This window comes from Gymnoscopelus braueri, assembly GCF_963280865.1.
Source record: "Gymnoscopelus braueri genome assembly, chromosome: 11".
NCBI lineage: Eukaryota > Metazoa > Chordata > Actinopteri > Myctophiformes > Myctophidae > Gymnoscopelus > Gymnoscopelus braueri.
The window spans coordinates 21,886,521-21,913,899 of record NC_137613.1 but is presented as its reverse complement, the minus strand read 5'-3'; the positions used below and the strand labels follow the sequence as shown (position 1 = coordinate 21,913,899).

The 27,379-nt window shown below is 39.6% G+C and overlaps 2 protein-coding genes across 2 annotated transcripts; one reads left to right on the top strand and one right to left on the bottom strand.

Annotated features, from left to right (window-relative positions):
• The first annotated feature begins 3,584 nt into the window (after positions 1 to 3,584).
• On the top strand, positions 3,585 to 21,856 carry LOC308096106 (sodium/hydrogen exchanger 3-like). The gene is made up of 16 exons (XM_080443399.1): positions 3,585 to 4,228; positions 11,793 to 12,095; positions 13,088 to 13,248; positions 14,248 to 14,326; positions 15,066 to 15,243; positions 15,851 to 16,071; positions 16,244 to 16,446; positions 17,007 to 17,096; positions 17,297 to 17,367; positions 17,505 to 17,634; positions 18,796 to 18,941; positions 19,430 to 19,553; positions 19,949 to 20,119; positions 20,289 to 20,343; positions 20,487 to 20,573; positions 20,794 to 21,856. Exons 1-16 carry the CDS (start codon positions 3,832 to 3,834, stop codon positions 21,069 to 21,071), a joined length of 2,694 nt encoding a protein of 897 aa, XP_080299525.1. The 5' UTR covers positions 3,585 to 3,831; the 3' UTR covers positions 21,072 to 21,856.
• olah (oleoyl-ACP hydrolase) lies at positions 21,547 to 26,957 on the bottom strand. The gene is made up of 7 exons (XM_080443400.1): positions 26,827 to 26,957; positions 26,024 to 26,154; positions 25,315 to 25,453; positions 24,570 to 24,669; positions 23,600 to 23,769; positions 23,088 to 23,170; positions 21,547 to 22,357 (listed from the first exon to the last, which is right to left on the bottom strand). Exons 2-7 carry the CDS (start codon positions 26,151 to 26,153, stop codon positions 22,215 to 22,217), a joined length of 765 nt encoding a protein of 254 aa, XP_080299526.1. The 5' UTR covers position 26,154; positions 26,827 to 26,957; the 3' UTR covers positions 21,547 to 22,214.
• Positions 26,958 to 27,379: the final 422 nt, after the last annotated feature.

The following is a 27,379-nucleotide window of genomic DNA, read 5'->3' as shown; positions in this document are numbered from 1 at the left end:
TGATATTTATGGCAATAATGTTAAATGTAAAAACTGACTGCCGAATTAATTTTTTTCCATAGAAAGCATGGCTTTATTACTGTTTTACAGTATGTTTCAGAGACACAGGTAGAAATGGTATAGGTAAGTTCTGATTATACACTAACACAAAATCTATACACTTAAGTTTAAAAGGTCACCTCACCAGTGCTTATGTTGGTACAACATCACTGCCACTTCACACAAACTGTAAACTAATTAAGTATTTGCACGCAAATCAGCTGTTAATCTCCTTTCCTCCACATTGTCACACCATAAACAAGTTGTGTGTCGGATGGATGCGGGAATAAGGTGACATTTCCCGAACAGCTACTACACAAGGGTACTGTTTGTATTCGTTGTGCCAATTGCGTGATCAGCCTGTCTGACTATAGAATTCCTGTTCTCTCATTTCCCATCTGTTTTGCCATAACACAAGCTTCACTACAGTATCATGTTCATGGAAAAGATTAAGCGGCACCAAAACAATCACTTTGATTTGTTGTACAAAATATGTACAGGGATTTTATTCGAGAAGAAACTGTATAATACAGGCCATTGTTGTAAATAAGAAATTGTTCTTTAAAACCTCCCTGGTTAAATGAAAGTAAAATGAAAGAAAATGAGACCAGGTCAAAACCTGGTATATGACTGGACTGTGTATGAAATGCTGGAGGGCTTTTCATTTTGATGGGGAGTTCCAAACTTATCAAATCATATGGGTACAAAACGTATCATTGGTTAATGAGAACAAACTCCATAAAATCATCAATGTATCCAGCAAGATAGCTGGGGTACGACTTGAGAGTATGGCAGCAATGTATGAGACCCGGGTACTTAGGAAGGGGAAAGCTATTGCTAGAGATAGAAGAACTCACCCGTTATACAGTGAATACAATCATTTACCTTCAGGACGACGGTACACAGTACCATGTTGCAGGCTTCAAGATCATTTGTCCCCACAAGTATAGGACTTCTGAACAAACAGGCCCCATCTCAGTGCATAAAATGTAATGTGATGCCTCTTGAACTATGACTGGTAGCCTTCTCTATTTTCCTAGAGGAGCTGTGTAGTATTGTCAATGTACTGTGTGATCTGTCTATGTATTGTGTTTGTATGTGATTTTTTTGTATCCTGATGGCTGCTTGGTACAAAATGAATTTCCGCAAGGACAGTAAAGCATCTACCTATCAAACTAGCTGTACAGGAACTAACCATTACGATTGAAAGCATGTCATCTTATCAACCGAGAAATTCTCTCTCTCTCTCTCTCTCTCTCTCTCTCTCTCTCTCTCTCTCTCTCTCTCTCTCTCTCTCTCTCTCTCTCTCTCTCTCTCTCTCTCTCTCTCTCTCTCTCTCTCTCTCTCTCTCTTACGGTAGGATGTAATCTTTACTTGCAATACAGTGCTTGTAAAACAATTCTCTGGTTTACACATATTTTTTTTTAGGAGTTAAATAATCGCACTGTAGCACCCTGCAAATGATAAGCAAAGGTTGGTTGGGATAGGGCCGTGTAGTCTGGCATGGCCAGACTAATATCAGGGTTTTGTTTTTGCACTGGCAGATTTGTCTGGTTTCCAGGCTAAGGGCTGAGGGCTGTTTGCTCTGCGATTGCCTAGTTTGATGTTAGGCCAAACAGCATCCCATAGCTTGGAGGGATGATTGCCCTTTGATATTCTAGTTCGTTGTTAGGCCAACCAATGGTGTAACTTCATCAGCCAGTCAGCCCGGCCACGCAGTGGTGGTCCAGCCGAAAATATCTTGTATTTATTTTGTTACAACAGAAACTTAGTTTTAAATGAATGTGGCAGAGGAAAAGAGAAAGAAAAACACATTGTGATTCTGTCGACTTCTTGTACAGCCATGAACAAAAAGCCATATCAACGAATGTCAGTCAAACCACAAACCAATCAATACCACATGCACACACGCCCACACAATACATATCTATCTGCACAAACATGCACACACCTACAAAAACTACCATTTTTATATAGTAGACGGGAAAGACATCAGTGTTTGTAAGCGTAGGAATGAGGAAACTGTATTTTTAGTCTGTTCAGACAGACGTGGTCAATTCAAGGGGAGATTTTCAGTAAAGTTCTTCCTGTGTATGATTCAGCACAGTCAGTATGTCATCACTCCATATAATTAAAGTCAAATATTAAATTTGAATTGTCACACCGTTACTTGGAAAGCAATATCAATCAAATTGGCTTGCCACTTGTGCATACTCATGACGATATTATGATGGTGTACATTTTGACTATGCACGTTAAAGCAGTTAACTATTTAATCATTCAAATGTAGAACATTCATATGTTAATAACATATTATGTACAATTGCATTCAACTCGTTCCAGTCTAACATAGTTACATATTTGGTTGCAAGAAGAAAAGTTCTGGATATACTGTACATATTTATTACAATTGACAAGTGAGGTGACCCTGACAAGTGAGGTGACCCTGAACATCTTATTTAAAGGCCATGCACAAAGTGTACAATGCCTATGGCTTTCCATTGCATTGGTGCTAGTCTGGTGTGGTTTGTAACAACATTCTTACTTGAAACCCAACGTAAAACAGCAGGTCACAGACTCTACCTGACCACTGCCCTTGCCCCCAGCAATCTTCCCTTTACCTCTGACCCTACATGTAGGCCACATAATCTACCAGGACAGCAATAGATACAACCAGTTTACTCATGAACATGTGCAAACTGCTCTTTACACATCCATACAGGTGACTTGAAGGAGACATTCAGGGCAGCGTAAAACACCATTACATTGGTTTCAATTTAATTATATTATACTGTATATCCCTGTTGGTGAATAACAATACAATCCACAGCTGAGTTCAAGTTATGTCTACTATTGTTTCATAAGGGAATATAAAAGCCTTCGCGATATAAACCGAACAAAAATGTAATTCTTTATCTACAGTATACAGTAACAGGTGTATTTGTTATTTAGACATTCTGAAATACTAGATCCTGATCAAATAATTCCTTGATCCCTTTCCTCCATCATCTGATACTGAAAGATCCACACAATTCTGCACAGAACAGCAGCTTAGAGGCCAAATGGATTATGCTAAAATGGAAAGGAAAGCTTGATTAACTGTAGTCATGAAAACGAAACATTATGTTCTAACTAAGGTTCATTAACAAGTCTCTGTCACCTAAACAGATATATACTGTATATAGAGGCAATGAAGGCTCAACAAAAGGATGCTGGCATGTATTTACAGTGAGGGAGACAAATGAGTCAAACCCTGCCCTCCTCTTACAGTTGCATATGCACAAGAACTCATACACATACTTACATACAGTACTGTACCACTGAATAAAGGAGTGTGATTTAAAGTGAATGGCACACTTTCTGAGTGACAGGCCTACTTTTAGCAATCAAATTAACTAAGACTTCCCCGAAAGGCGTTACCAGGAAATGTAAACACAAGGATGCTGGAATTAGACTGAAGTACCAAAATCTTCCACTGTTAAGAAACTAGCTGGGCTGGTACAATGTAGTGGGAGGAGACAGTCTTGCATCACCATGGGTTGAGCCTCACCTGTTCAAAAAGGTGTAATCCCTGGTAGAGAGAGTCCATATAGCAGGGCAGATGTGATCAGACCTGGCAAAGAAAGATGTATATAGGATCCCTGAGAGAACAATGAGACTGACCTGAGAGGGGAAGAGGAGACAGTGGTCAGGAATGAGAGAGCCACATACGGACTGCCACTGATCTAAGTTCTTTGATTCAGTAGCCCTCTTAACTGAAAACGGAGAGGTCGAGAAGCATCTTATGGTAACATGGCATCTACATGGCGATTTTCACTTTTCCTGTTCATGTCACTGATAGCCATCAGTGGTCAGCTCAGCCTGCCCAGTAAGACTGGGACTGAAGGCGGACATGCCACAGAGACCAGCACAGGAACTCGCACTGAAACAGGCACTGACCATGGGACGAGCGCAGGCACGAATTCCGCCAACGGACATGGGACAGACTCGGGAACAAGCCATGAAACCAACGCGACAGCACACGGAACGGGACACGAAACTGATCATGGTAGTGGGACAGGCCACGAGGACTCCCATGGACATGCGCCACCCATCACCACCCTGCCAATTGTCAGCTGGAAGTGGCACCACGTCACGGTCCCATACTTGGTGGCCCTCTGGATACTGGTTAGCTGGCTTTGCAAACTCGGTGAGTTCCTTTAAACTTCTTACAGTAGGCTGTTAGTTGGACGTACTATTACATTTTATGGTTTCGTTTGTGGGTTTCAATGATGAAGACAAATAGATGGCCATTATTTAACCTAATCCTGGCAGTGTTAATGCCATGCCCTGCCCTTTGCAGGGCATGGCATTAACATTAAGGTCCTACAGTTTACAGAGGCTATTTTATCATATCTTATCATAACTCTTTGGGTTGGAAATGCTATTCTGTGTGGTGATGAAGTAGATGAAGGCAAATTAAGGCCTATTTCAGGAGATCAAAATATCATTACAGACAATAATTGTGACTTGTCATGCTATATGGGAATCGGATATGAGCATGGGTAACATTTCTATGGTTAAGTATTTAATTCAGAAAAAGAAAAGGTTGACCACAACACTGACAGTTTTGGTCAGAACGACCTTCCTCAGAATGACCTTCCTGTACTGAGGAAGGTTGTTCCCAGCCTCATTAAATGCAGGTGTACAGCAGTGCTGTGATGGATCTATTATTTTTCTTAGTGACTGTTCAGCAACTTCAGCCCTACGGGTGTGTTCACCCGTACCTGCTTATTTCGGGTGTGCTTTTTCTGTTCTGCTTAACAGTATAATACCGCCTTCCTCCATCCAGACTAAATACATGCATCCTTTGTGGTATAAGGAGGGTTGGAGAGCATCACCCACCACCCATCTGTAAGTGGTGTAGGCATAGATTGTGATGATATATGAAACTGAACAGCCTGTCTGTCTCAACCGCTCATCTACTGTAAAGGCACAAGATAATGATTCTGTGTGTATGGGCCCAGCAAAAGGTTCCTCATGACATCACAGGTTATCCACATGAAGTCTGAGATCCACTTTAAGCCACATCATTTCCATGTGTCTAAGATCCACATGATTTTTACTGCTGTATGTGTAAGTATGTGTATAGTAGCATTCCACCATGGGCATGAACAGGCACTAAAATGTTACAACAGTGTTTGCACTGTTAGAGACACACTCAACAGTTTACCAAGCAGTGGTAAATGTCACTGATTTCCCCAAACAGACTTTCCTCTTGCGGTTGATAAAATCGGGATGGCCATAGCTGAATGGTTAGTGAGCCCGCCTAGAACTCACTCAATCCCGGGAAAGGCCCAGGTACGATTTCAGCTCTCAGCAATGCGTCGAAATGTCAAGACACATAACCCCTAACTGCTCACTGGTTGAAGCTGAAAACTGTAGTTCCCCCATGGGATATGATAGGTATCAAAAGAAAAAGAGAAAAAATGGCTTTTCAAAGTGTACAGCATGCTCCTGTATCAACAGAGCAGTACAGTAGATGGTAGGTTTCACATTGGTCTGAATCAACACAAATCAGAAACCTTGTAACCTTTTATTATGTGTTATTTCTTTGTAAAGTAGTGCCCTACTTCATCATAGTACAGTGTCACTTAATAGATCCATTCTATGTACACTCTCAGTTACAGACGGATAAATTATCACAGAGGATTTTTACTGTGCAGATCCATGATAATCATAGTGTCAAAACAACTACAGCAAACAACAACAAAACAAGAGTAGACTCCACACACACACAGTTCTAGAGCAATATAAAGTTCACAGTTCACGTAATGTTAGCATCAATAATGTGCAGAAGAGCAAAGGCTGTGCAGAATGCGAACACACAAAAGATAAGCTGTTATCACTATTAGTTATCAATGAGTTTCTGTCTTCATCAACAGATTCACCTTTTTTAAACAGACAATTCGGTACATTTTACGTACATGTCTATGTCTACAGTATGTTAAGGTACTCTAATACAGTGATTCTCAAACTTTGTCATGACAAGGACCCCCAGATTAATGTATTTGGCCGCAGACCCCCCACCTGAAAAGAGTTTTTGTTGGGGACCCATAGAACAGAAGATTTGTGTTAAAAGGTTTCCAATTCAACATTTTTCACAAATAGCAGATCTACAAGCTCACAATGAGCTTGTAGAATTTTGAATAGCCGAAGTATAGAATAGGGCTAAGTCGTTAAACTGACTAAACTTGCTGGGGACCCCAGGGCCCAGACCCCACTTTGAGAACCAATTTATTTGAGTCTGGACTAGCTTCAAGTATGATAGAAAATTTAATAAGGTTCAGATAATACTATACAGTATACAAATAAATAGATTTAACCGGATTTGTTTAACTGGATCAGTTAAACAAACCCAAATAAGACCAACCCCATTCCAATACAGACATAGACTTTATGACTTTAGACTCAGTATATTCTGTCATTAGAGTGGACTGAGGTGCGGACAATAGTGCATTTTCTTCATAATGAGGAAGGTGCAGCCTCTTAACTCCTCCTCATAGATTTACAATGTTTGCTTTCTTCCAGCTTAAGCTTTCTCAGTCCATTCATTCTGCTTGATTTTAATTGGAGGACAATAGACAATAAATGGAGGTTGGTTTATTCATCCTGTACGCTGGGAATGTCCCTCTTTACCAGTTTCGGTCAACAAGTATATAGGGTTTAAGTGGTTTTAAATTAAAACTATCTTTCATTAGGTAGAATTGAAGATTGACTATTTGAGTTTTTCGGGGTGCATGGCTCAGCCAGATAGTGCACAGACTATGTGCTCCATGTGAGTGCCTAGACCCACCCAGGTTCAAATCTGACCCCTGTCTTGTCGCACATGTCTTAGTCTCTCAAGTGCTACATAGAGTCGTCAACGACGCCCCTGAAAGCGGTGCAAAGGAAGTTGTCAGAGTTTGTCATTTCTGTTCACAAAAATAAAAATACATTTTTAAATGTCCATTTCTACTGAGTAGCCACTTATATGCTTAGACTAATTTGACTTACAGTAGGTACAGGTATTTACGCGACTGCAAAGACAAAACGGAAGTGGGAGGGGGCAGACATCCGCTTTACAGCCTTGAACCTCTTCAGCGCTTCCATTGCTATTTATTTATTTATACTACATGGCCGAAGCATTTGAAAATGGTGTGAGCCAACAGTCTGTCTCGAGTCTACACATGTCTCTCCTTTCTCTCTGCCCATGGTTACTGTCTCTCTCCACTGACCTATCTGAAATAAAGCATTAAAAAATGCCAAAAATGTATCTTGCATGAGAAACATTTGGGGTTTTCAATAAACATCTACACAATAAAAATGATACAGACTGTAAGAGTGGTATGTATCTTGCATTACTGCCATAATTCCTTTTAGTGTTTTTGACTGTTAAATATGTATTGTGGAACATCTAATTCTGGAGGCAACGATCCATTGACAATAGCACTCACTCTAAAGCTTTGGTTTGAAACCTGGCTAGCTCAAAAAAGATAAAGACTACATGCGACTTGAAATGGATCATTTAGCTTGACCTTCCACTGGTTACACCATAACATAACAAATGTGAACGCCATTTGATCCAACTGTAGCATTATGTAACTTACAAATGGAAATAACCTTTGAGTGATTTGTCCTTTATAGGTGTTGGCAAAAACAACAAAAAAAGTTATGACTGATTGTCTAGGTTAGTGGCTGGCCACCGTTTAAAATGTCATTATAATTGCTTATTAGGCTCATTATGTGAATTGTTGCATGACATCTGCTCTTTTTCCGGGGGCATTAAAAGTCAATATTCAGTCATGAAGGTGAAGAAAATAAGTCTTGTCCTTATACAAAGCTTGGGATAAAAGGTTGAAAATGTCATTTCCAAGCGTGTTTTAAAATTATGCAAATAAGAGAACAAGAGAGACAAGGGGAAATGACATTGATGCACAGTGTAGGCAGTTTTCGTGTAGGAATTAAGGTGTCAAGAGATTCATTTGGACGTGTTCTCTGATGTATTTGGTTATTTCTAACTAAATACATGCCACCACACACCTGTGTGCAAATCATAGAACCAGTGGGCATCTTACTATTTGTGTTGTCAATAGAGCTATTGTGCCTTGTCTTACATCAACATGGGCAACATGCCAGAGAAAACATCCATTCAGACAAAACCTTCAACCTCCGTCTTTATGGGAATAAATAGAAATTTATAAGAAGTTCTTTTGCTACATATCCATTTTAGTGATAAAGTCACCCTTTCAAGTTAATGATTCAATAACTCTCAAATACAGAGTATGTACTTGGTAAATATGCTATCATTGCGACAACCCAGGATTTATTCTTCTCTACTGTCCTTTAGAAAGTATTATTTTATGATTGTGCTGATCATGTTATAAGAGCAGATATGAGTCAGTCTATTTTGCAAATAGGGAAATATTATGTTATGAAACTCTGCATGTATTATTGTTAGCACATAGTAAAGTAAAAAGAAAACAATTAACATGGACAGCTCAAGGTCTGAGGATATGGAATTTTCTCCATGAGATGATGACACAGTTTTGTCACCTCAACTCAAGGGTGACAAAAAAATGGGTTTGAACCCATTGAGTCATGCCCAAGTGAATCATTAAAATGCTGGAAGTTATGACTAGAATGCAGACACCCACCAAACACCTGTCGCTCACTCCCACTCATTCACACACACGCACGCACAATAAGAAAAATATGCCTTCACGTGAATTGTAAAATAAACGAATTTAATGAAAGATGAATAGAACTTGAGTAAAAGATGAAGATAACTGACTGGACATTTATCAAAACATTTCAATCAGTAAATAATTAAATATACACAGCATAATCCTGAGAGTTATTTCAACATCCTCAAGGTTAAATTAACACTCAGGGTGTCTCTGTGTGTATCTGTAAGGGGTTAGGGAGCTTTGCAATTTAACGCAAAAAAAGAAGAAACACAAACAATGAGTAACCAGAGGGGCCTCTAATGAGCCATCGTACTGTACATCACCACCCTGTCCCCTGTCTCCAGCGCAGAGAGAACTTATTTATAAAGGGCTGAGCCTGTGATTCTATACACCTCTGAACTCAATGCAACGCTGGCCACACAGCCAGGAGTATACGGGAGATACAAAGTCTTTGACCGCAAGAGACTGACGAAAGCAAGCGAGAGACTGAGGAAAAAGAAAGAGGGAGAGGCAAAAACAAGAGTGAGGAATAGAAATAGAGAGATAAGAAGGGAGGGTGAGAGAGAGGAGATATATAGGAGCAAAGGCTCCTATATATAGGAGAAATACGGTGTCATGGTGTAAGCAGACAATTACAACATTCCCAAGGCCAGGGACTAAATATAAATGTATGTAGCTTTGATACAGACAGACTGCTTCCAACATGACTTTGTGATGCCAGGGCAAAGACTGCACCTGACATCTAGGGGGTGAGAGGGCAACAAGGAGAGGTCAGAGGGACACAGACTGACTTTATATATAAACTATATATAGACTTTTACTTTTAATCTAACAAATGGAAAGCCAGAGAGCTACATGCCGCCAGCTGTTGTGGGCAGTATTGCTGACTAGTGTAGTCACAGGCGTGACGGTAGCAAGTGCTGAGGCGGTAACCGGTCAGAGTTCACATCTGGAGACTGAGGTGCCGGGATCCAACCCTAATCACACTGGAGATGGACATGTTGCTATCGAAGGGATACCTATTGTGACCTTTAAATGGCACCACGTGGAGACCCCCTACCTAATTGCATTATGGATATTAGTGTGTGGTGTAGGCAAACTAGGTATGTAATGTACCATTTAACAAAGTCTTTTGACTCTGGATGAATCTGTGTATCTGAATGAGACATTTGAATATAAAATATGGGCCAAAGTTGAATGATTGTAAAATGATGAGGCTTGATGTATACGCCTCACAGGGTCAGTGTTAGTGCAATAATGTGATGTGTGGTACAGACTGGAAATTGTGCTTAACCCTTATGATGTGAGTTCTCCAGTCAGACTTAAATAATGTGTTTATTGTGTTTGTTTGTTTTCAATTGGGAACTTTGTGTTCAGCACTAGAATGACTAGGATCATACTTCAACAATAGGCACTTAATTGACTTGCTGCTGGAAATATCCACAGAAATCTAAATAAACAATTATATGCAATACTTATTTCATGCTTTCTGTGGAGGAAAATATTTGCACCAATGTAAAGTTGCAACAATGTGTCACAAAACGCCTGTATATGTAGCACAGATATTATGCTCATCGCTACAGTATAGGCCAATGAGCAATTTTATGCATTTTTGTGACTGACTGTGCAGTAGTATAAGACATTCCATTGCTTTTCTAAAGGAATCCAGTTATGTGAGTGGAGAAAAATGTGTGAATATTGAATCTTAGAAACTTTTTTATTCTAATTCTGTCTTTATTTTGAATGGTTAAAGTTAAGTATTATGTTAATTTAAAGTACCAAAACATAGAAGGAAAGAAAAGGCGGGTGGCATTCATTTGACAACATTGATCATCTATTTGTTTTCACAACGTTTGAATACCTTATCTGAGATCCGGAGGGGGCTGTTGTGTATCCCCCAGGCCTAAGTCACTCTTAAGTCAATCAAAAGCTTTCCAAATGGTTTGCACATAATGATGTCTTTTGGCTTATGGAGTTTAACAAAAACATACAGGCACAGTTCTGGGAAATGTCAACCCCTCCATCCTATGGATAACTTAATATTTAACAAAGTTTACTACTATATGGCCAAAGGCGTCACAATTTACAGTTTGGGTGAAACAAGTCCACCCAAAGGTCAAGAAGACAAGACAGTACATTCAGTTCTTAATTAAAGTGTTAATTTTCTAACCCTGACTTAAAAACTGTCATTAAGTGTGTTGAAAGAACTTTCTGCATTTATATGGTGCCAACATACTAGTTAATGATACTCCAAGAACAAAAGTGACATTTTCTCAGTCCATCGAGACAGTTGATCATTTGCAAATTTCCTCATCTTGCAAGTTTCCGTTTTGTGGTTTTAGATCAACACCTTTCCCCTTCACAGCCAAGGGTGACACGTTTTCACCCTGAGATCCAGACTAATTAACACATCCTAGTACCTTTTGTGCTGTTCACCATGTTGACTCATGACGTCAATAAATATAGACCCTGAAGAAGGCAGCTCAGTCTGTCTGAAACGTTGGTGATTTTTCTGTCTCTGTGTCCACAATAAACTGGCATCGGCAGCTATGAGTGTGCGGCTACACTCCTTCATTATTTAGTGTTTAATCCGTTAGCTGGCACCTCACAAGGACCGGTGTGCTGTGCACCTTTGGAAACCATAAAATATAGACCTACCACATGTCAGAAGGACCTTAGTTCTGAGATCATTATTGGCCATTCCTGTCAAACAATTGTTTGATAAGATTCTTTGTGTCATGTCTTTAACTGGAAATGTTTAATCTTTGATTATTATGTAGACAAGTCCTCCCAACTCTCTGTATTTTTCCTCCTAATGAAATCCATTGCCTCCCATTATGATCCTGTTTCTCCTTAATTATAGCTTCATTGCTGATTCATTAAATTATAGATTAATTTACAACACAATCCTAAAACTAAAACTAAAAACAAATGCCAAAAAGTAAAGCTCAGAGGAGTGGAGGTAGAGTAATAAATAATTTGTGTACAACTACAACAACTAAACAAATTAAATAACAAGCAGCATCTTCTCCTGTCTGTCTCTAGTCATCGAGGCCAACCACAGCATCACCAGCGTCATCCCGGAGAGTGCCTTGCTCATCTGCTTTGGCTTCATCCTGGGGGGTATAATCTGGGGGGCCGACGGGCAGCAGACCTTCACCCTGACCCCAACGGTCTTCTTCTTCTATTTGCTGCCTCAAGTCATCCTGGACGCGGGGTACTTCATGCCCAACAAGCTCTTCTTCAGCAACATGGGAGCCATCCTGACCTACGCCGTCATTGGGACGTGTTGGAACGCTGCCTCCGTGGGGCTCTCTCTGTGGGGGTGTCATATGGGAGGGGCCATGGGTAAGTAACTGCTGAGCAGACAAATGGCAAAGAGTGCTGTTATATACTGCGGTGGTTCTCAAAGTGGGGTCCGGGGATCCCCAGGGGTCCTTGAGGGGGTTCCAGGGGGTCCCCAGATAAATGATGGATAGTTAGGAACCAAATGGACCCTTATGTTGCTGTAACTCTGAGAGTGTACAAATGGAACCAAATGGGTCCATTTGGTTCCATTTGTACACTCTCAGAGTTACAGTGATCCATGGTCTAATGCAGGGGTTCTCAAAGTGGGGTCCGGGGACCCCCAGGGCCCTATATACATCAGCCATTTTCAAACTATCTTGACATTCTTTGAAAATGTTTATATAGTGCCTTTATCCGAAGTGCTTTACAATATGCATTAGATTCACTCATTCACACACCGACGATGGAGGAAACCATGCAAGGCACCAACCTGCTCATTGGGAGCAGTTAGGGGTTAAGTGTCTTGCTCAAGGACACTTGGACACTAACTCAGGGGGAGCCATGGATCTAACCGGGAACCTTCCGAATCCCAAGCGGCCGCTCTACCTCCTGGCCCATGTGTAACAGTAGAGTTGGCTTGAAAGTCCTGAAAGAGCTAATTTTGGAATGTTTTAATGTTGTAAACACATAGGTGTTTACAACATTAGGTGTTGTAAACACATACCTCAATAGGGTAGTCTTGATGTTATGGCTATATCTACTAATGACATACAGTAATGTCCTAAGGTCATGACTCATGAGAGGGATAAAAAGAAAGAGAAAGTGTCTATGAACTACTACTGATTAGCTGGAATTGACAGAGTTCACTTCCAAAAAGTAGGTCAGCTCTGGAAGAAAAATCCTCAACGTATTACTAATAGAGGACCCAGCCCTTAAAGCACTATCATTTTGCCAAAATAGATTCCTTCATTTTGTTTAATGCCATTTCCAAATGTTAAATGATAATACATTTAGTAACAAACCCCTTCAACCTTCTGTCCTTGACACTGCAGGTGATTTAGACATCGGTCTGCTGCAGTACCTGCTGTTTGGCAGCCTCATTGCGGCAGTGGACCCTGTGGCTGTGATCGCCGTGTTTGAGCAAGTCCACGTCAATGAAGTCCTCTTCATTATGGTTTTCGGAGAGTCCCTTCTCAACGACGGCGTCACTGTGGTGCGTACACAGATACGTAACTCATTTTGAAATATGAACAAATAGAAAAAGTGCTCCTCGGAGCACAGTTCTCCGCCGGGTCAGGTAGGTTATTGTGGGCCAGCAATGTTTGAAATTCGTCATTCAGGGTGGAATATGAAAAATCGGACAGATCAGTCTTGATCACATGACGATAGAGATACTGTGTACCGATTTGCGTGATGTTTGGACAAAATCTGTAGGAGTAATATAAAAAAAGTTTGTTTTGCAAAAAATCTGCCTCCTTGTGGCGCTATAACAGGCCCATGTGAAACAATTGGGGCAGAGGTTCTGCTCTGGCATCCAAGGAGTGTGTGTGCACAGTTTCACATCAATCGGGCCAACAGTGCCGGAGATTAGCTGTCCACAGACGGACGGACACACGGACGGACGGACGGACAGACAGGGTGCAAACCATAGTCTCGGCTACACCTTTGGCCTGGCGGAGACAATGAACACAGAATTAACGGGATGCAATGAAAAACTGAACAAAACACAATACAATAGAATGTTTACCTTGCTCTTTCATCACCATTTTCAAGTTCTCAGCTTTTCTTAAGAAGCACACTGGGTTCTTATGTTGTAAACACATCCATCACTGAACAATAAACTTCCAGTGGGTTAAAGGCAAGAGAGGCAAATATACTGTTTGTACAGCACTGCGTGTGAAATAAGCGAGCCCTATCGCTATAATAGTCACCTGACTCACCTCACATAAACTTTACTCTAGCCCTATTCAATCAGAGCGCTCTTTGAGGAGGCTTGATCACAGACCGCAACAATATAAAAACATATTTGTGATGTAAGGATTATTCATTCCACTCCATTCTACGTGTAAAAAAAAACTGTCAAGCGGAATGAACTGAAAGAGAATTGCCTCTACTGACGTACTACATCAGGTACTATTCATGTGTAAGCCAATGTTGTTCTTAACTCAGCTATTGATGTTTAGTAATCCCCTTGTTTTTCGACCTCTCTTAGGTGCTTTTCAATGTGTTCGATGCATTTGTGTCTCTAGGCGGACCACAAATCGATGCTGCAGAGATCATCAAAGGCATAGGTATGACTCATACTATTCTATACAGTATATGCAGTACACAGCAGGGCAGGAATTTCAGGGAGGCCACAAAGGCCATGGCCGTCGTTGCCCCTCAGTTTGGCCCTGAGGCCACTAGTGGTCTTAATGCCCCAGCTGACTGTATTACTTTCTCCTCTGTCTCTTTCTTGTCAATATGTAGAAAACACCAGTGTCTCTTTCTTGTCAATATGTAGACACCAGTGTCTCTTTCTTGTCAATATGTAGACACCAGTGTCTCTTTCTTGTCAATATGTAGACACCAGTGTCTCTTTCTTTTCATGTAGACACCAGTGTCTTTCGTTGAATTCTTAACTCCACTGAGTCCCCATCTAAACCAATCCAGTGACTTTGATTGGTGCAGGGCTGAGCATGGATCAGATTTAGAATACCATCATTTATTTATTTCACTGCAGATAGTCTACATATTCAATTAGAAATCATCATTAACCCTTAAATTCAATAAAACATTTCAATGGACTAAATTCTTGTCTTATTTGATGGCTTTCCTGCCCTGGCATTTGGCCTTTGTGTCAAAGACCAAGTGTCCTTGCCCCTAAAATGACGAAATTCCAGGCCTGGTAAACAGTATATGTACTGTATATACACACACATACAGCAAAACACCAAATAAGATTATGGTATAATGGTTATTATCATGACATGTTTAAAATACCCATCCTCTCTCTCTCTCTCTCTCTCTCTCTCTCTCTCTCTCTTTCAGTTTCGTTCTTCGTAGTGGCATTTGGAGGATCCTTGGTAGGCTTTGTGTTTGGTTTGCTAATCTCCCTGCTGACCAAATGCACTAAGAACATTAAGATTATTGAGCCAGGCTTCATCTTTGTCCTGGGATACCTCTCCTACCTGACAGCTGAGATGCTCTCCCTTTCTGCCATTCTTTCGTAAGTGGCTATTGATTTTCTTCTTGATTTATTGTCGTATGTCTTTTAGAATATAGCCACACTTATTCAGCTGTCCGGCAAGTACAGTGCAACCACAAACAACTCTCTTCCAAAGACAGAAACAAGCAACTAAGTGTACAAATTTGAGAAGGTGTACAAATTTCAGCTCCCCTTTCCTTTTTTTCCCACATGAGCACCAGGGGCTTTAAGTTTAAGCGTACACATCTTGTTCCAAAAGGACCCTACAATAGCACAAAAATGCAAACATTTCATCTGGGTCCTTTAAACAAAAAAGGTCATGTGTTATCCGTATCTCCAGATTTCACACCTTAATGACATGAATGGTTTGAATCTGATTCTTGGTTGGTTTTTCACAAGTGCTTATTGACCCATTATTACATTTGTCAAAATTGTGGACTTGAGACAATTTTGGTGACTTCAGACTTCAGACTTACATGTCTCTGACTTGGACTTGAGGTGAATGACTCTTGAGACTTGTTTTGATATAAAATAATAAATAAATAAAATAAAATAAAATAATCATGATCATGTTTACTTTACCATGATTCAAAATGTATTCCCTTATCATTTCCTTGTTGTCCTATAGGATTGTATTCTGCGGTATGTGTTGTCAGAAGTACATCAATGCCAACATGGATGAGAATTCCGTCCAAACTGTCAGATATGCCATGAAGGTTTTCGCCAACGGCTCAGAGACCATCATTTTCGTCTTCCTCGGCATCTCGGCCATCGATAGAGCACTATGGGTTTGGAACACAGGCTTCATCCTCCTCACCCTCCTCTTCATCTTTATTTACAGGATCATTGGTAAGATAATTCTCTTGCTGTTTTTCTCCTTTTAGTATGAAATCCACACACTGGAATGTCATGAGGTCCCATTAAAAAACGTAATCTGTGTGTGTGTGTGTGTGTGTGTGTGTGTGTGTGTGTGTGTGTGTGTGTGTGTGTGTGTGTGTACGCGTGCATGCATGCAAAACAGGCGTCTTCTTCCTTACCTGGATCCTGAACAAATACAGGCTGGTCAAAGTGGAGCTGATTGATCAGGTGATCATGAGCTATGGTGGCCTTCGAGGGGCAGTAGCATACGGCCTGGCTATGATGCTGGATGACAACAGGATAAAGGAGAAAAATTTGATGGTCAGCACCACACTCATTGTGGTGTACTTCACTGTCATCCTCCAGGTAAATAACCTCCATCCATGGCTTTAACCAAAATTAAGCCTTAAACTTTGATTTGTGTTTGTAATTGCTCATGACATAATTGTACTTTGACTATATTTTTGTACTTGTTGTTCTTGTTTTATTGACCTGTACAGCACTTTGGTCGGCGACAGTCGTTTTTAAATGTGCTATATAAATAAAGTTTGATTTGATTTGATCCATGTTTCAAATCCAGATTAGAATAGAATAGAATACGGGGCGACCCAATATACGAATTAGGGGTTAGGGCGTGCTTCACATACTGTAGGCTTTATGCCTGACAGCGAATCACTGGTTCAATTCCCGGGCCTGGTAGACAATTTGCTGCATGTCATTCCCCAATCCCCTATACTCTGTCTCCCAGTTTCCTATCTTTCTTTCTCACTGACTAGAGAAATATATACGGTATATTGTTTTAAAGAATAATATAATAAAACAGACACCTTGTTTCCTAATGGAGAATCCGGTTCATAGCGGCTATTGGAACTCAATACATGAAAAATAAGTATTGTAATATGGGACTAACTTGTTCTTGTTTGCAGGGATTAACGATGAAACCCCTGGTTAATTGGCTGAAAGTAAAGAGGGCTGAAGTGGCAGAGCTCACACTTGTAGAAAAGGTTCAGGATAAGGTAAATTCAAAAGCATTATACAGTAATATCCTCAGTGTAAATTTAACTCTGAGAGTGTACAAATGGTTAAATTAACACTGAGTATTTTACTAGTATGTACCCTTTCAACTTAATAAGGCGATGACGGCAGCATGATACATACATACATAAGCTGCTGGTTATGGTACAACCAAAACCAAACGTCTCTTCATATTTTGTAGGTGTTTGATCACATGCTTGTCGCTATAGAGGATATATCTGGACAAATAGGACACAACTACATGAGGGACAAGTATGTGAACAAGCCATTTCAAGTTTTTTTTTTTTGCATGATTTTACTAAAACACCCATCCCAATCTCATGTTCCATCAATTACCCCACGTTTGAAAGGTAGTTTTAGTATACATGTATTTATTTTTCTCATTTAAGGTGGAGTAATTTTGAGAGAAGGTGGATGTCGTCGCTATTAATAAAGCCATCGGTGAGGAAGAATCGCGACCATCTCTTCAAGGTCTTCCACAAACTGAACCTCAAAGATGCTATGGACTACGTTAAGGAGGTAATGGGTGAAACATAATTTATTTTAAAAATACTTTTACTCAAGTAACTGGTAAAGGTAATTAAGAAATTGCGTAGGCCTGCATGATGAACTCCAGGTTGGTGACCTTGACCACCACAGAATCCACAGCTGATATAAAAATGGAAAATATATATAAGCCCTATATATATTTGTTTTTCAGGGATGAAAAGGTCCCTGTGTAAATAGCATTGACCACATCCTACTTACTACAATATGTATATTATTATTATTATATAGTGAATGTACATCTAGATCATGTTTTAAAAAGTGGGCAAGCTATGACACTTAAAGGATTTACCCTCCACTACATGTCTGATAGAAACTCGTACATTAGTATCAGTGTGTTGGTGAGTCTTGAATCAAAGAGTGCAGCCACTCCGAACACTAGTCTAAGTTCATTTTACTCTCAGGTAGTTAAATTAGCACTAAGGATTACACTGTGTATAGCTGGCAAGCAGTGTTGATTTTGACAGCAAATTTTGATTTAGTTTTAGTCCTAGTCTTTTGAATAAAATGATGTTGTTTTTAGTCACATTTTAGTTACCTGAAAGGTTTTAGTTTGAGTCTAGTTTGAGTCTAGTTTTAGTATAGTAGAGTAAATATAGTAAAGATTTTAGTCGACTAAATGTACAGTTGATTTAGTCGACTAAAATGTATTTCGGCGTTGTGAGCTTGTAGATCGGCTATTTTCGGAGCGTGACACCTGCGCGCAGCCAAGCATAAAATTACTTGTCTTAAGGTCCTTGCACACTGGTGCGTCTTTTCGTTGCGTTTTTTTTACAACAATGAAAAAAATTGAAAAAACAATGAAAAAAAATAAAACGCAACGAAAAGACGCACCAGTGTGCAAGGACCTTTAGTTCTACTCCTCTTCTCTCGTCTCTCCCTAATATTAGTTTAGTCTAGTTTTTATTTGTTGACTGAACTGACATTATATTTAGTTATAGTTTTAGTCATCAAAGCTTAGTTTTTTGTCAGTTTTGACACTTTTTTTTTTTTTTGACGAAAAGAAAGTAAGTAAAGTAGAAAGTCATAGTTTTAGTCGACGAAATTAGCACTTGCCTGATGGCAAGGCATACAGGTCAGAGGTAATGAATTTGATGGAATATTACAAAGGATTCCCCTGCTCTCTTGCTTCAGGGCGAACGCAGAGGTTCTCTGGAATTCATTCGCAATGAGTCTGCAAACGTTGATTTCAAGAAGAAGTTAAGTGAAGATTTCTCAGACGTGATGCCTGACATCACGACAGATACATCAGTTGATCACCTGCCGGTGTCCTCCATCATGTAAGCCAACCAACCCCCCGTCTATTTTCACCATAATCACAGGAAGGCTAAAACTGGATTGTGCTGCGTACTGTAGCACTGTTGCATAAATACAAGCCTGCATAGAGTCAGTTGTGAGTGTATGCATGACAGTACTTAATTATTTACCAGAAACAAATCTAGTTATTTCTTTAAAGTTACATTAATTTTAATTGTCTTTCTAAGTATGGTCACCAAGCATGTGAAAAAACAACCTTTTTGGTATAACTTTTTAATATAACAACTCACAAAGTCAAATCAGAAAAGTTGGTGGTCAATAACTGCCTCCATGTCTGTGCTCACCATCTGCCCCCTGGTGATCAATACAAGCAATAGCAGCACTTTCCTGGCTTCCACTCTGGTTTGTGCCATGCTGACCACCTATCTTTTTTCATCCTCACTATGTCACAATAATACTGTACACCTTTAAGGGCATGGTTATGATGAGTTAACTTTGGATACTCCAACAGGCAAGATACTGTGCCATCAGTGAGCTTTGACATATATGAGCAGGACATGCAGAGCACGAGGGAAACAGAGGACATTAACAGTCATCACCTACTGCAGCAACATCTCTACAAGGGCAGGAAACAGGTAGGCTTGTCCCACCATGTCACACTATACAGTACTGTAGCTTCAGTAGTAATATGTGGGTTTAGCTCGCATTATTTCAGCCTGGCAACAAAAGAAGTCGCTGGTGACTCGATGTTTATCGCTGGAGACAGGTGGCTGTCTCTACAGCGCTGCCTGTTTCTCAACTTTTTTAATGTTAAGGACCGAACCCCAGGTTGGTATGCAATATGCATTAGGCCTTTGTCCTTGAACAATGGCTATGAATTGTTTTAAGACCTGAGGCCGATTCTACAAATGCCTTCTAAATAAGTAGTTCTCAAACTTTCAAGATTTTTCAATTTTTTTCCAAAATAGCAGATGTACAAGCTCGCAGCGCAGAGTGGCTCAAGAATTTCCCCTTTCTTTTTGGCTTATAGCACAGGCACAGGTACAGCAGAAGTCATTTTGAAGTCAACAAAGATGAAAATGAGGTGCAAGAAATCTTCCAGCGGACCATGCGGAGTCGCTTGGAGTCCTTCAAGTCTGCAAAGATGGGTGTTGCTCCACCAAAGACGATAACAAAGCACCCAAAGAAAGACCAACAAAAGGTTGGAGTATAGTACCACATTATACATATATATAATGTATATATTGTTTCATAATAGCCATTTGTCCTAATTGTAACATGCTGTAGCTTTTTTTCCTTTTATAACATAACTCAGAAGGCGTTTTACACACTTTAAAAAAATATTAAATTACTACCCTATGTTAATGCAGATGGGAAATGGAAACTCAATGGACAAAAGCAAAAGCCATCCATATGGTGATGAAGGTGTGTATCTTCTTTTTTTTTCTTAATAAATAATAGTGGTCCTAAAGGCTTTTTTGTTGTTATTTTATGAAAGCGACAGTACAAATTGCCGTTAGTGCCCATGCACTTTTCGATTTACAGTTGGCTTTTTCTTTGTTCCACAGACTTTGAGTTCTCTGAGGGTGACACTGCCTCTGGTGGTGAGGCTTCTGGTAGCTCATTCCCTATGAGGGTCACCTACAGAGCGGGAGGTAAGGCAGAGAGCAATTCTTTACACCATAGACTAAAACCAACGTATTGTAGGCCTATGCAGTCTTTTGTAATTAACTTTTGTTTATACTGATCTATTATCTTTTCATATCAACTGTAAATTTTTATGATCCGAGTCATTTTTATCATTGGGTTTTATAGAAAATGAATATAATTTATTAAATCATAACACTGAATCCATTTCTTTCTCATATTGTGCAGCTGGAATCGAGAACCCGGCCTTCATGCCTGATATTGACCCCATGGCGCCCATGCAGATTCCACCATGGCTGGCTGAGACTGAAATGGACAGCAGCGCCGTAGCCCCTTCCCAGAGAGCCCAGGTCAGACTGCCCTGGACACCTAGCAACCTCCGCCGCCTGGCCCCTCTCCGCATCAGCACCCGCTCAACAGACTCCTTTGTGCTGGCAGACAGGCCCGACACACAGGAAAGTACTGACGAACAACCCCCACCTCAGAGAGACGGAACCCACATGTAGCACCCCCCCCACCCAACCCCTAAAACCCCCCCCCCTTATCAACCATAATCTTCTACTCCCTTTGCACTGACTCCTGACTTGGTTACCAAAGACACAAACACAGACTTTGAACCACCTCCCCTCGAAATATTTACTGAGGGAATGTTTTCTTTTCTCTGCCATTGTTTAAACAGAGTCCTGCATTTCTAGATGGACCATTCAAGATCCCATAACCTTTGTGCCCTGCTAACAGCTTCTTTGGTTGCTCGTTCCTCACTCTTGAGCATGTAGGGTTTATTTACTAACTCAGGTTGAACATTATCTTGTCTTAATTCCACTCATGGTAAACAATCGTGGGATGTTTCCAAATCAAATGGGTCCAGAACAGGTAGTAGATATATTAAGAGCATAACTTCTGTCGGTACACAGTACAGTATATTCATGTAGAGCGTGAATAACGGAAGCAAGTTTGATATGGAATATCACATTTTTAATCTCTTTTTACCTAAAAGTAGCTTTTTTTGTCTGACACCTTATCCCTGAATGTGACACTTTTTTTTTCAAGCACATTGTCGATTTTTCTATTGACAGAATTAAGAAAATGTATTATTTAATATGGCCAATATGAAGGACTAGAGAATCTTATGAAATCACATTCAATTTATAATTTGAATTAATTGCTTTTCTGTGTGTATTTGTTTTGTTTGTTTAAGAGCAATAATGGAGGTCAACTAGAAACTTGAATAAAGATGCTATTGTAAATGCCACTTGTAAAATAAGGAAATGTTATATTTATTCAGCAAAAATGTTTGCTGTTGTCGTATCAATTTGTCCATCTCAAATCTGTGCATGAGCTCAGACAGATATTTTTGTGAAACAAAAACAGTATTGAGTGACTGAATATGTTTTTGGATTGTACCCTTTTAAGTCATATTTGGCAATAAAAGAATTATCATTAAAACTATGTCTTTGTGATCTTGTTAACAGATTATGACCCACAGACATCCATAATTTTAGAAATAAACTTGTCATAAAATTACACTTTACTTATTATGAAATACTACAGGTACACAGATCAGTACATATTTCACACCACAGATGATTCCATTTCATTGCAAAGAATCAGTAAACGGATCATTTAAGACTTTTAAATGAATTGTTTCACTACAAGTAGTCCATCTCTGATGTTTCCAGGTATTTTGCGATATAGTCCAATATATTCTTTTCATTGCTTGCATCTTTCAAGTAAAAATGAGATCCATCAAACATTTTGACTGTGAAATCTCCTGAAGAAATGTCTTTCCATGCTGTTAAATAAATAAAATAACATGTAAACAAAATCAGAGAGGTACAGACAAACATGCAACAAATATATTATGTTAATGATTTGGCATTCATTTAGGGGAAGGCATGGTGTTCTGAGTATACATGCATGCTCTTTTCCTTCACATTTATACAATTACATATAGTATATTCACTTGTACAGTAACTTGAGACCTGCGCAGTGCAACCACAGTCGTGTACCTCAGTTGTAGACTGAGCATGAATTCTTTGATAAGTGATTAACATGCAGCCATAAGCCAATACTTTCCTTTATTTTTTATAATTTAGAGTAGCCAATTATTATTTTACCCCGGAAGGACGTAGCACCCACGCCCTACTCCTCCCATTCAACAATCTCCGCTGACAGGCACCGCCCTAGCCTGTAGAAGTACACATACAGTGACAAAGATCACCCTCCCCGCCCCGGCTTCCCTCCTCCAAACACAGCCAATTGTGTTCGCGCAGACACTTGGCCAAGCGGGATGCACGGCAGTGGATTCGAACCCCTCGACTCCACGGTGGTGGGCAAGTACTTTACCCTGCACCACCACCCAAGCAGCACCCTCGCCAGCCAATAGTTCTCTGATAGTGTACACTGTTTGTTAAATCATGAATCAATTCAAATGTGTACAACACAGGATCTGGGACTTGGCAAATGTTACTGAAAGGCATCACATGGAAACGCAGTCATGCAAGACATGTTAGAGGTCTAACCTTGTAAGTCATGTGGAATGTCCTGCTTTCCATCAAAACATGTAACAGGGCAGGAGAGGAAAGGGCTGCTTGGTTTGTCACACCTGGAAAAACAACAATATTAACATTATTAACCTGCACCTGTGTTAACCAGAGGTCATACAATAATATGTTCAATATGATGGAGAATAACCATAAGTGTCCATCAGTGGATACACAGGACACATGCATGACAGCTACCATGATATCAATAATTACTTTTCTACAGTGTGCTGATGGAGGAGACAGTCAAATATCTAAGAGTTAAAAGTAGGGTAAGTGATTTGTTTGTTTTTTAAGTGTTAAATATCTGGTAATAGTCTTTGCTGTACAGTGTTTGTTCAGTAACAGGGTTCTCCCCGTGTCTCCAGATCTTTAGCAAACAGAAAATGCATTTTCAGGCCAGGATACAAATTGTATCCAATCAGGAGAGAGTTTGCCTACTGAGGAAAAGGTTAATAAGGATAAAGCGAAACACAGTAATGCTAGCACACCTGTAGTTCTCCACTACGTGCAGGTCAGCCTTCAGAGCAGGCAGGAACAGTTTCATAACCTCAGGGTTGGCCAACAACTCAGGGGGAGTACCTCCTATTGAAGTCATCCACTTGAGAAAATCCTCATCTGACAGTTCACTTCTTTTTGGGGCATTGATGCGTGTCTCTGACTGTGACATACAGCAAGGACCAAAATATGATGAGGATTGGTGTCTCACAAAATACATCACTGACTTTATGTAACAGAATCAGACAGAAATGGCTAATATGCACTAGGAAAGGAACAAATATGTGTTTTATTTAAGAAAATAAAAAGATCATGGTTTTGTTTAGATTTTGGCTTTTACGTTTTGGAACAGAAATATGTTTTCCAGCTTTGTAAAGGTAGTGTGATCTGAACAAGCTAGGCTTTTGTAAGCTACACTCACTCAGGCATATATACTATGTCTATAAAAGTTGTGGATTGGGTTAGAGGCTTGTAGTACAAACAATCCATAAATTCCCATGTGGAAATACAGGGCAAACAATGTGAAAAGGTTTTGATGTGAAATGGGTCTACCTACAGGACTAGTCCGTGTGTACATAACTAGTAATAGTCCTGTAGCTAGACCCATTTGGCCATTTCACATCCAAAGCTTTTGGTGATGGTGATATGCACATAATATTGGCATGGTCTAAAGCTCAGTTCCTCCTCGTTTGTCAGTGCACATAATTCAAAATGTGTTTTGGGCAAGATCTACTGTTGGTAGAACAAGTAACAGAATTTAGCTACTGCACTCTTCCAGAGCTACTTCAGGGATACGTTATGCTTAGGGCTTAAATGAGGGAAACAGAACTTACATTTACGGGTCATAATTACAAGCAATAAATACTGTAGTAAAAAGCATAAGAGTCAGAGCCCCGAAGGGCCTAACAACAGATGTTAAATGTATAGAATAGATTGAACTGGGTACTGTACAAGTGAACTTACATATGGTGCCGAGGCACCAGACAAGAAGATGTGCATTGGTTCTAGGTTGTGCACCCTCTTAAGAGCATCTGCTACAGCGAAACTGGTGAACGCTCCAAAACTATGACAGAACAGAATATAGCACAACTGTGAAGTATGCCTACTTAGAAAAAACATTTATAATTATACAAAAGTTATTTTAAGGTAGGGTAAGTGATATTTTTTTGTTCAAATAAGTGTTAAATAGCTCTATATTGTGATACTAATCATCAAGCTGTATAGAATGTTTGTTCAGTAACAGGAGTCTCCCCGTCTCTCCAGCACTTTAGTAAACAGTTTTCAGGTCGGGATACCACTTTTATCCAATCAGGATAGATAACTCAAACAGGATACAGGATGTTGGATAAACAAGTGAAATTGGAAGTGACAACGAAAATAAATGAGCAGACAAAGTTAGAAATGGAACACTATAACATGTAAGCTGATAAATGGGTTCTCTTTCCTGATTGGATGAAATTGGCAACCCACCTGAAAATGAGTTTTCTGTTAATTAAAGAGGTGGAGAGTGACAGGGAGACCCATGTAACTGAACAACCACTCTAATAGCAATGATTACTATCACAATATAGAACCTTTTAACCAAAAACGTTTTATTTTAACCAAAAATATCACTTGCCCTACCTTTAAGTGGTGGATTAAAAAGTAAGGAGGAAAAGGAATTTCTTATAACTCAATATTATATGCGAAAGCCCTTCTTTGATTGTACCTGTGGCCAAAGAGGACAAATGGCTTCTCCTTCAATACTGGTACCAACACACTTGTGACCTCATCTATGATCTGCTGCATGTTCTGAAAGAATGGCTCCTTGGCTCGACTTTCTCTGCCTGGGAGTTTAACAGCATACACTGAGAGAAGAGGGAAAGGATACAAGATGTTTTACAAGTGGGACTAAATCAACTCAATATGAGTTCAGGCTTTTCTTGTTGTCACAGTTTAGATTTACCACATATATCAATTTTAGGTGCAAGTGAATACAAACAGTACAATGTGCAACAGTCCTAAACAGATTAGAGACAGACTATAGAGCAGCTTCAACAGGGGGTCCGGGACCCCTAGGGTGTCCTCAGAGCTAATATAGGGGGTCCGCCAAATCTTTGTGTGATAGGATTTAGTTTTTTTTACATGAACCACTTGAACCCTAGAATTCCTTTTCTGAGGGGAACATTAGCCGAAAACAGCAGATCTAACGCCTCGCGCTGCGAGGCGTTGAGAGCTTGTAGATCGGCTATTTTTGGCAAAGAGGTATAGGTGTAGAGGGAAAAAAGAGCAGACAAAGTAAACCAAAAAAGTTTAATCTGAAACACAATTTTATACAATATAGAGTACGGGGTCCCTGCTTCATCTCGCTCTCAGCTAGGGGGTCCTTGGCCTGAAAAATGTTGAAGACCCCCTGCTATAGAGGAATGTGATGTTACCTTCAATGGAGTCATTGAGGATATGTCCCCAACGTGCATAGTGTATAGACCCTCCACCTGCCCATGGGAAGCAGATCAGTCTGGCCGCAGCATCTGGCTTTTTGCAGAAACAGTTGATCACCTTGTCCATCCTATTGGACACACGGTAGGCTTAGTGGTGAAGTTACAAACTAATAGTGATGGAAGTACTCTTTTTTTTTTTAACTTAAGTAAAAGTATCAATACCCTATTGTAGAAGACGTACAATTCCGGTATTAAACATTTACTTGAGTAAAAGTACACAAATATTGGCATCAGAATATACTTAAAAGTACCAAAAGTAGAAGTGCTCAATATGCAGAAAGTTTTCATATGTATAATAATCCTTTGAAAATAGCAGATCTACAAGCTCACAATGTTGTGAGCATTGTGAGCTTGTGGATCAGCTATTTTTCATATTGCCAAAGTATATACCATAGGTCTGAAGTGTTTTTGTAATAATAATCCAAATCTACAAAGTAACTAAAGTTTTCAAATAATTGTAGTGCAGTAAAAGTACAATATTTGCCTCTGAGATGTAGTGGAGTAGAAGTAAGATTACTGAAAATTGGAAACACTCCAGTAAAGTAAAAAATCCTCAAAAGTGTTCTAAAGTACAGTACCTGAGTAAATGTACTTAGTTACTTTACACCACTGCAAACAAATGATTCTGACTATGAGCAATAGATCTCGTTCAGTCCAGTTGTGTGGTGGCGAAATATTTAAGCGTTACCACCATAAACAATTATCTGATGGGAATTGTGATTTACAAATATCTGTCGCACCTGCCTGTTGCTTCCTCACTAATCTGTTCCAAGGAAGGAAGCTTTTGAGCGTTTTTATTTATACATCCACAGCTTTAATAGCCCTCAATGTTTTGGTCTTAGCTTAGTTAGCCCCCTAGTCTACAGCTTCCTTGTTATCTTCTTTGGGTATTGAATGTAACTTTGATATGAATGATACTAGAGACATCTGTAGGCTGGAGTGTGTAAGTACCTCCAGGTTAAAAGTGTCTAGATGCTAAATTTGTCATTTGATTGTATGACCCCCCCCCCCCCTCCCCCCTTCTAGAAATCAACAAGATAACTTATACATATAGTTATATAATAACTTATAGAAACATGTCTAAAAATGATAATAATATCAATATATATCAATATTTTTTTAACTACAAATAAATCGTTTTTTTAGACGAAAAAGTATACAAAGTCAGATATCATAGACTTAACAGATTTAACAAATTATATATTAATATATAAATGACAGATTAGTTCATTAAAATTAAGAATAACAAAGAGACAGCATTTCAAAATAATACTAACGACCGATTCGATCACC

Coding starts and splice junctions, on each gene's coding strand:
- LOC308096106 (XM_080443399.1), top strand. CDS start 3,832: ATGGCATCTACATGGCGATTTTCACTTTTCCTGTTCATGTCACTGATA. Junction 17,368..17,504: donor CACAACTACATGAGGGACAA/GTATGTGAACAA, acceptor TTCTCATTTAAG/GTGGAGTAATTTTGAGAGAA. Junction 17,635..18,795: donor CTATGGACTACGTTAAGGAG/GTAATGGGTGAA, acceptor CTCTTGCTTCAG/GGCGAACGCAGAGGTTCTCT.
- olah (XM_080443400.1), bottom strand. CDS start 26,153: ATGGACAAGGTGATCAACTGTTTCTGCAAAAAGCCAGATGCTGCGGCC. Junction 24,670..25,314: donor TTTGTCCTCTTTGGCCACAG/GTACAATCAAAG, acceptor GTTCTGTCATAG/TTTTGGAGCGTTCACCAGTT. Junction 23,171..23,599: donor CACGTAGTGGAGAACTACAG/GTGTGCTAGCAT, acceptor TTGTTTTTCCAG/GTGTGACAAACCAAGCAGCC.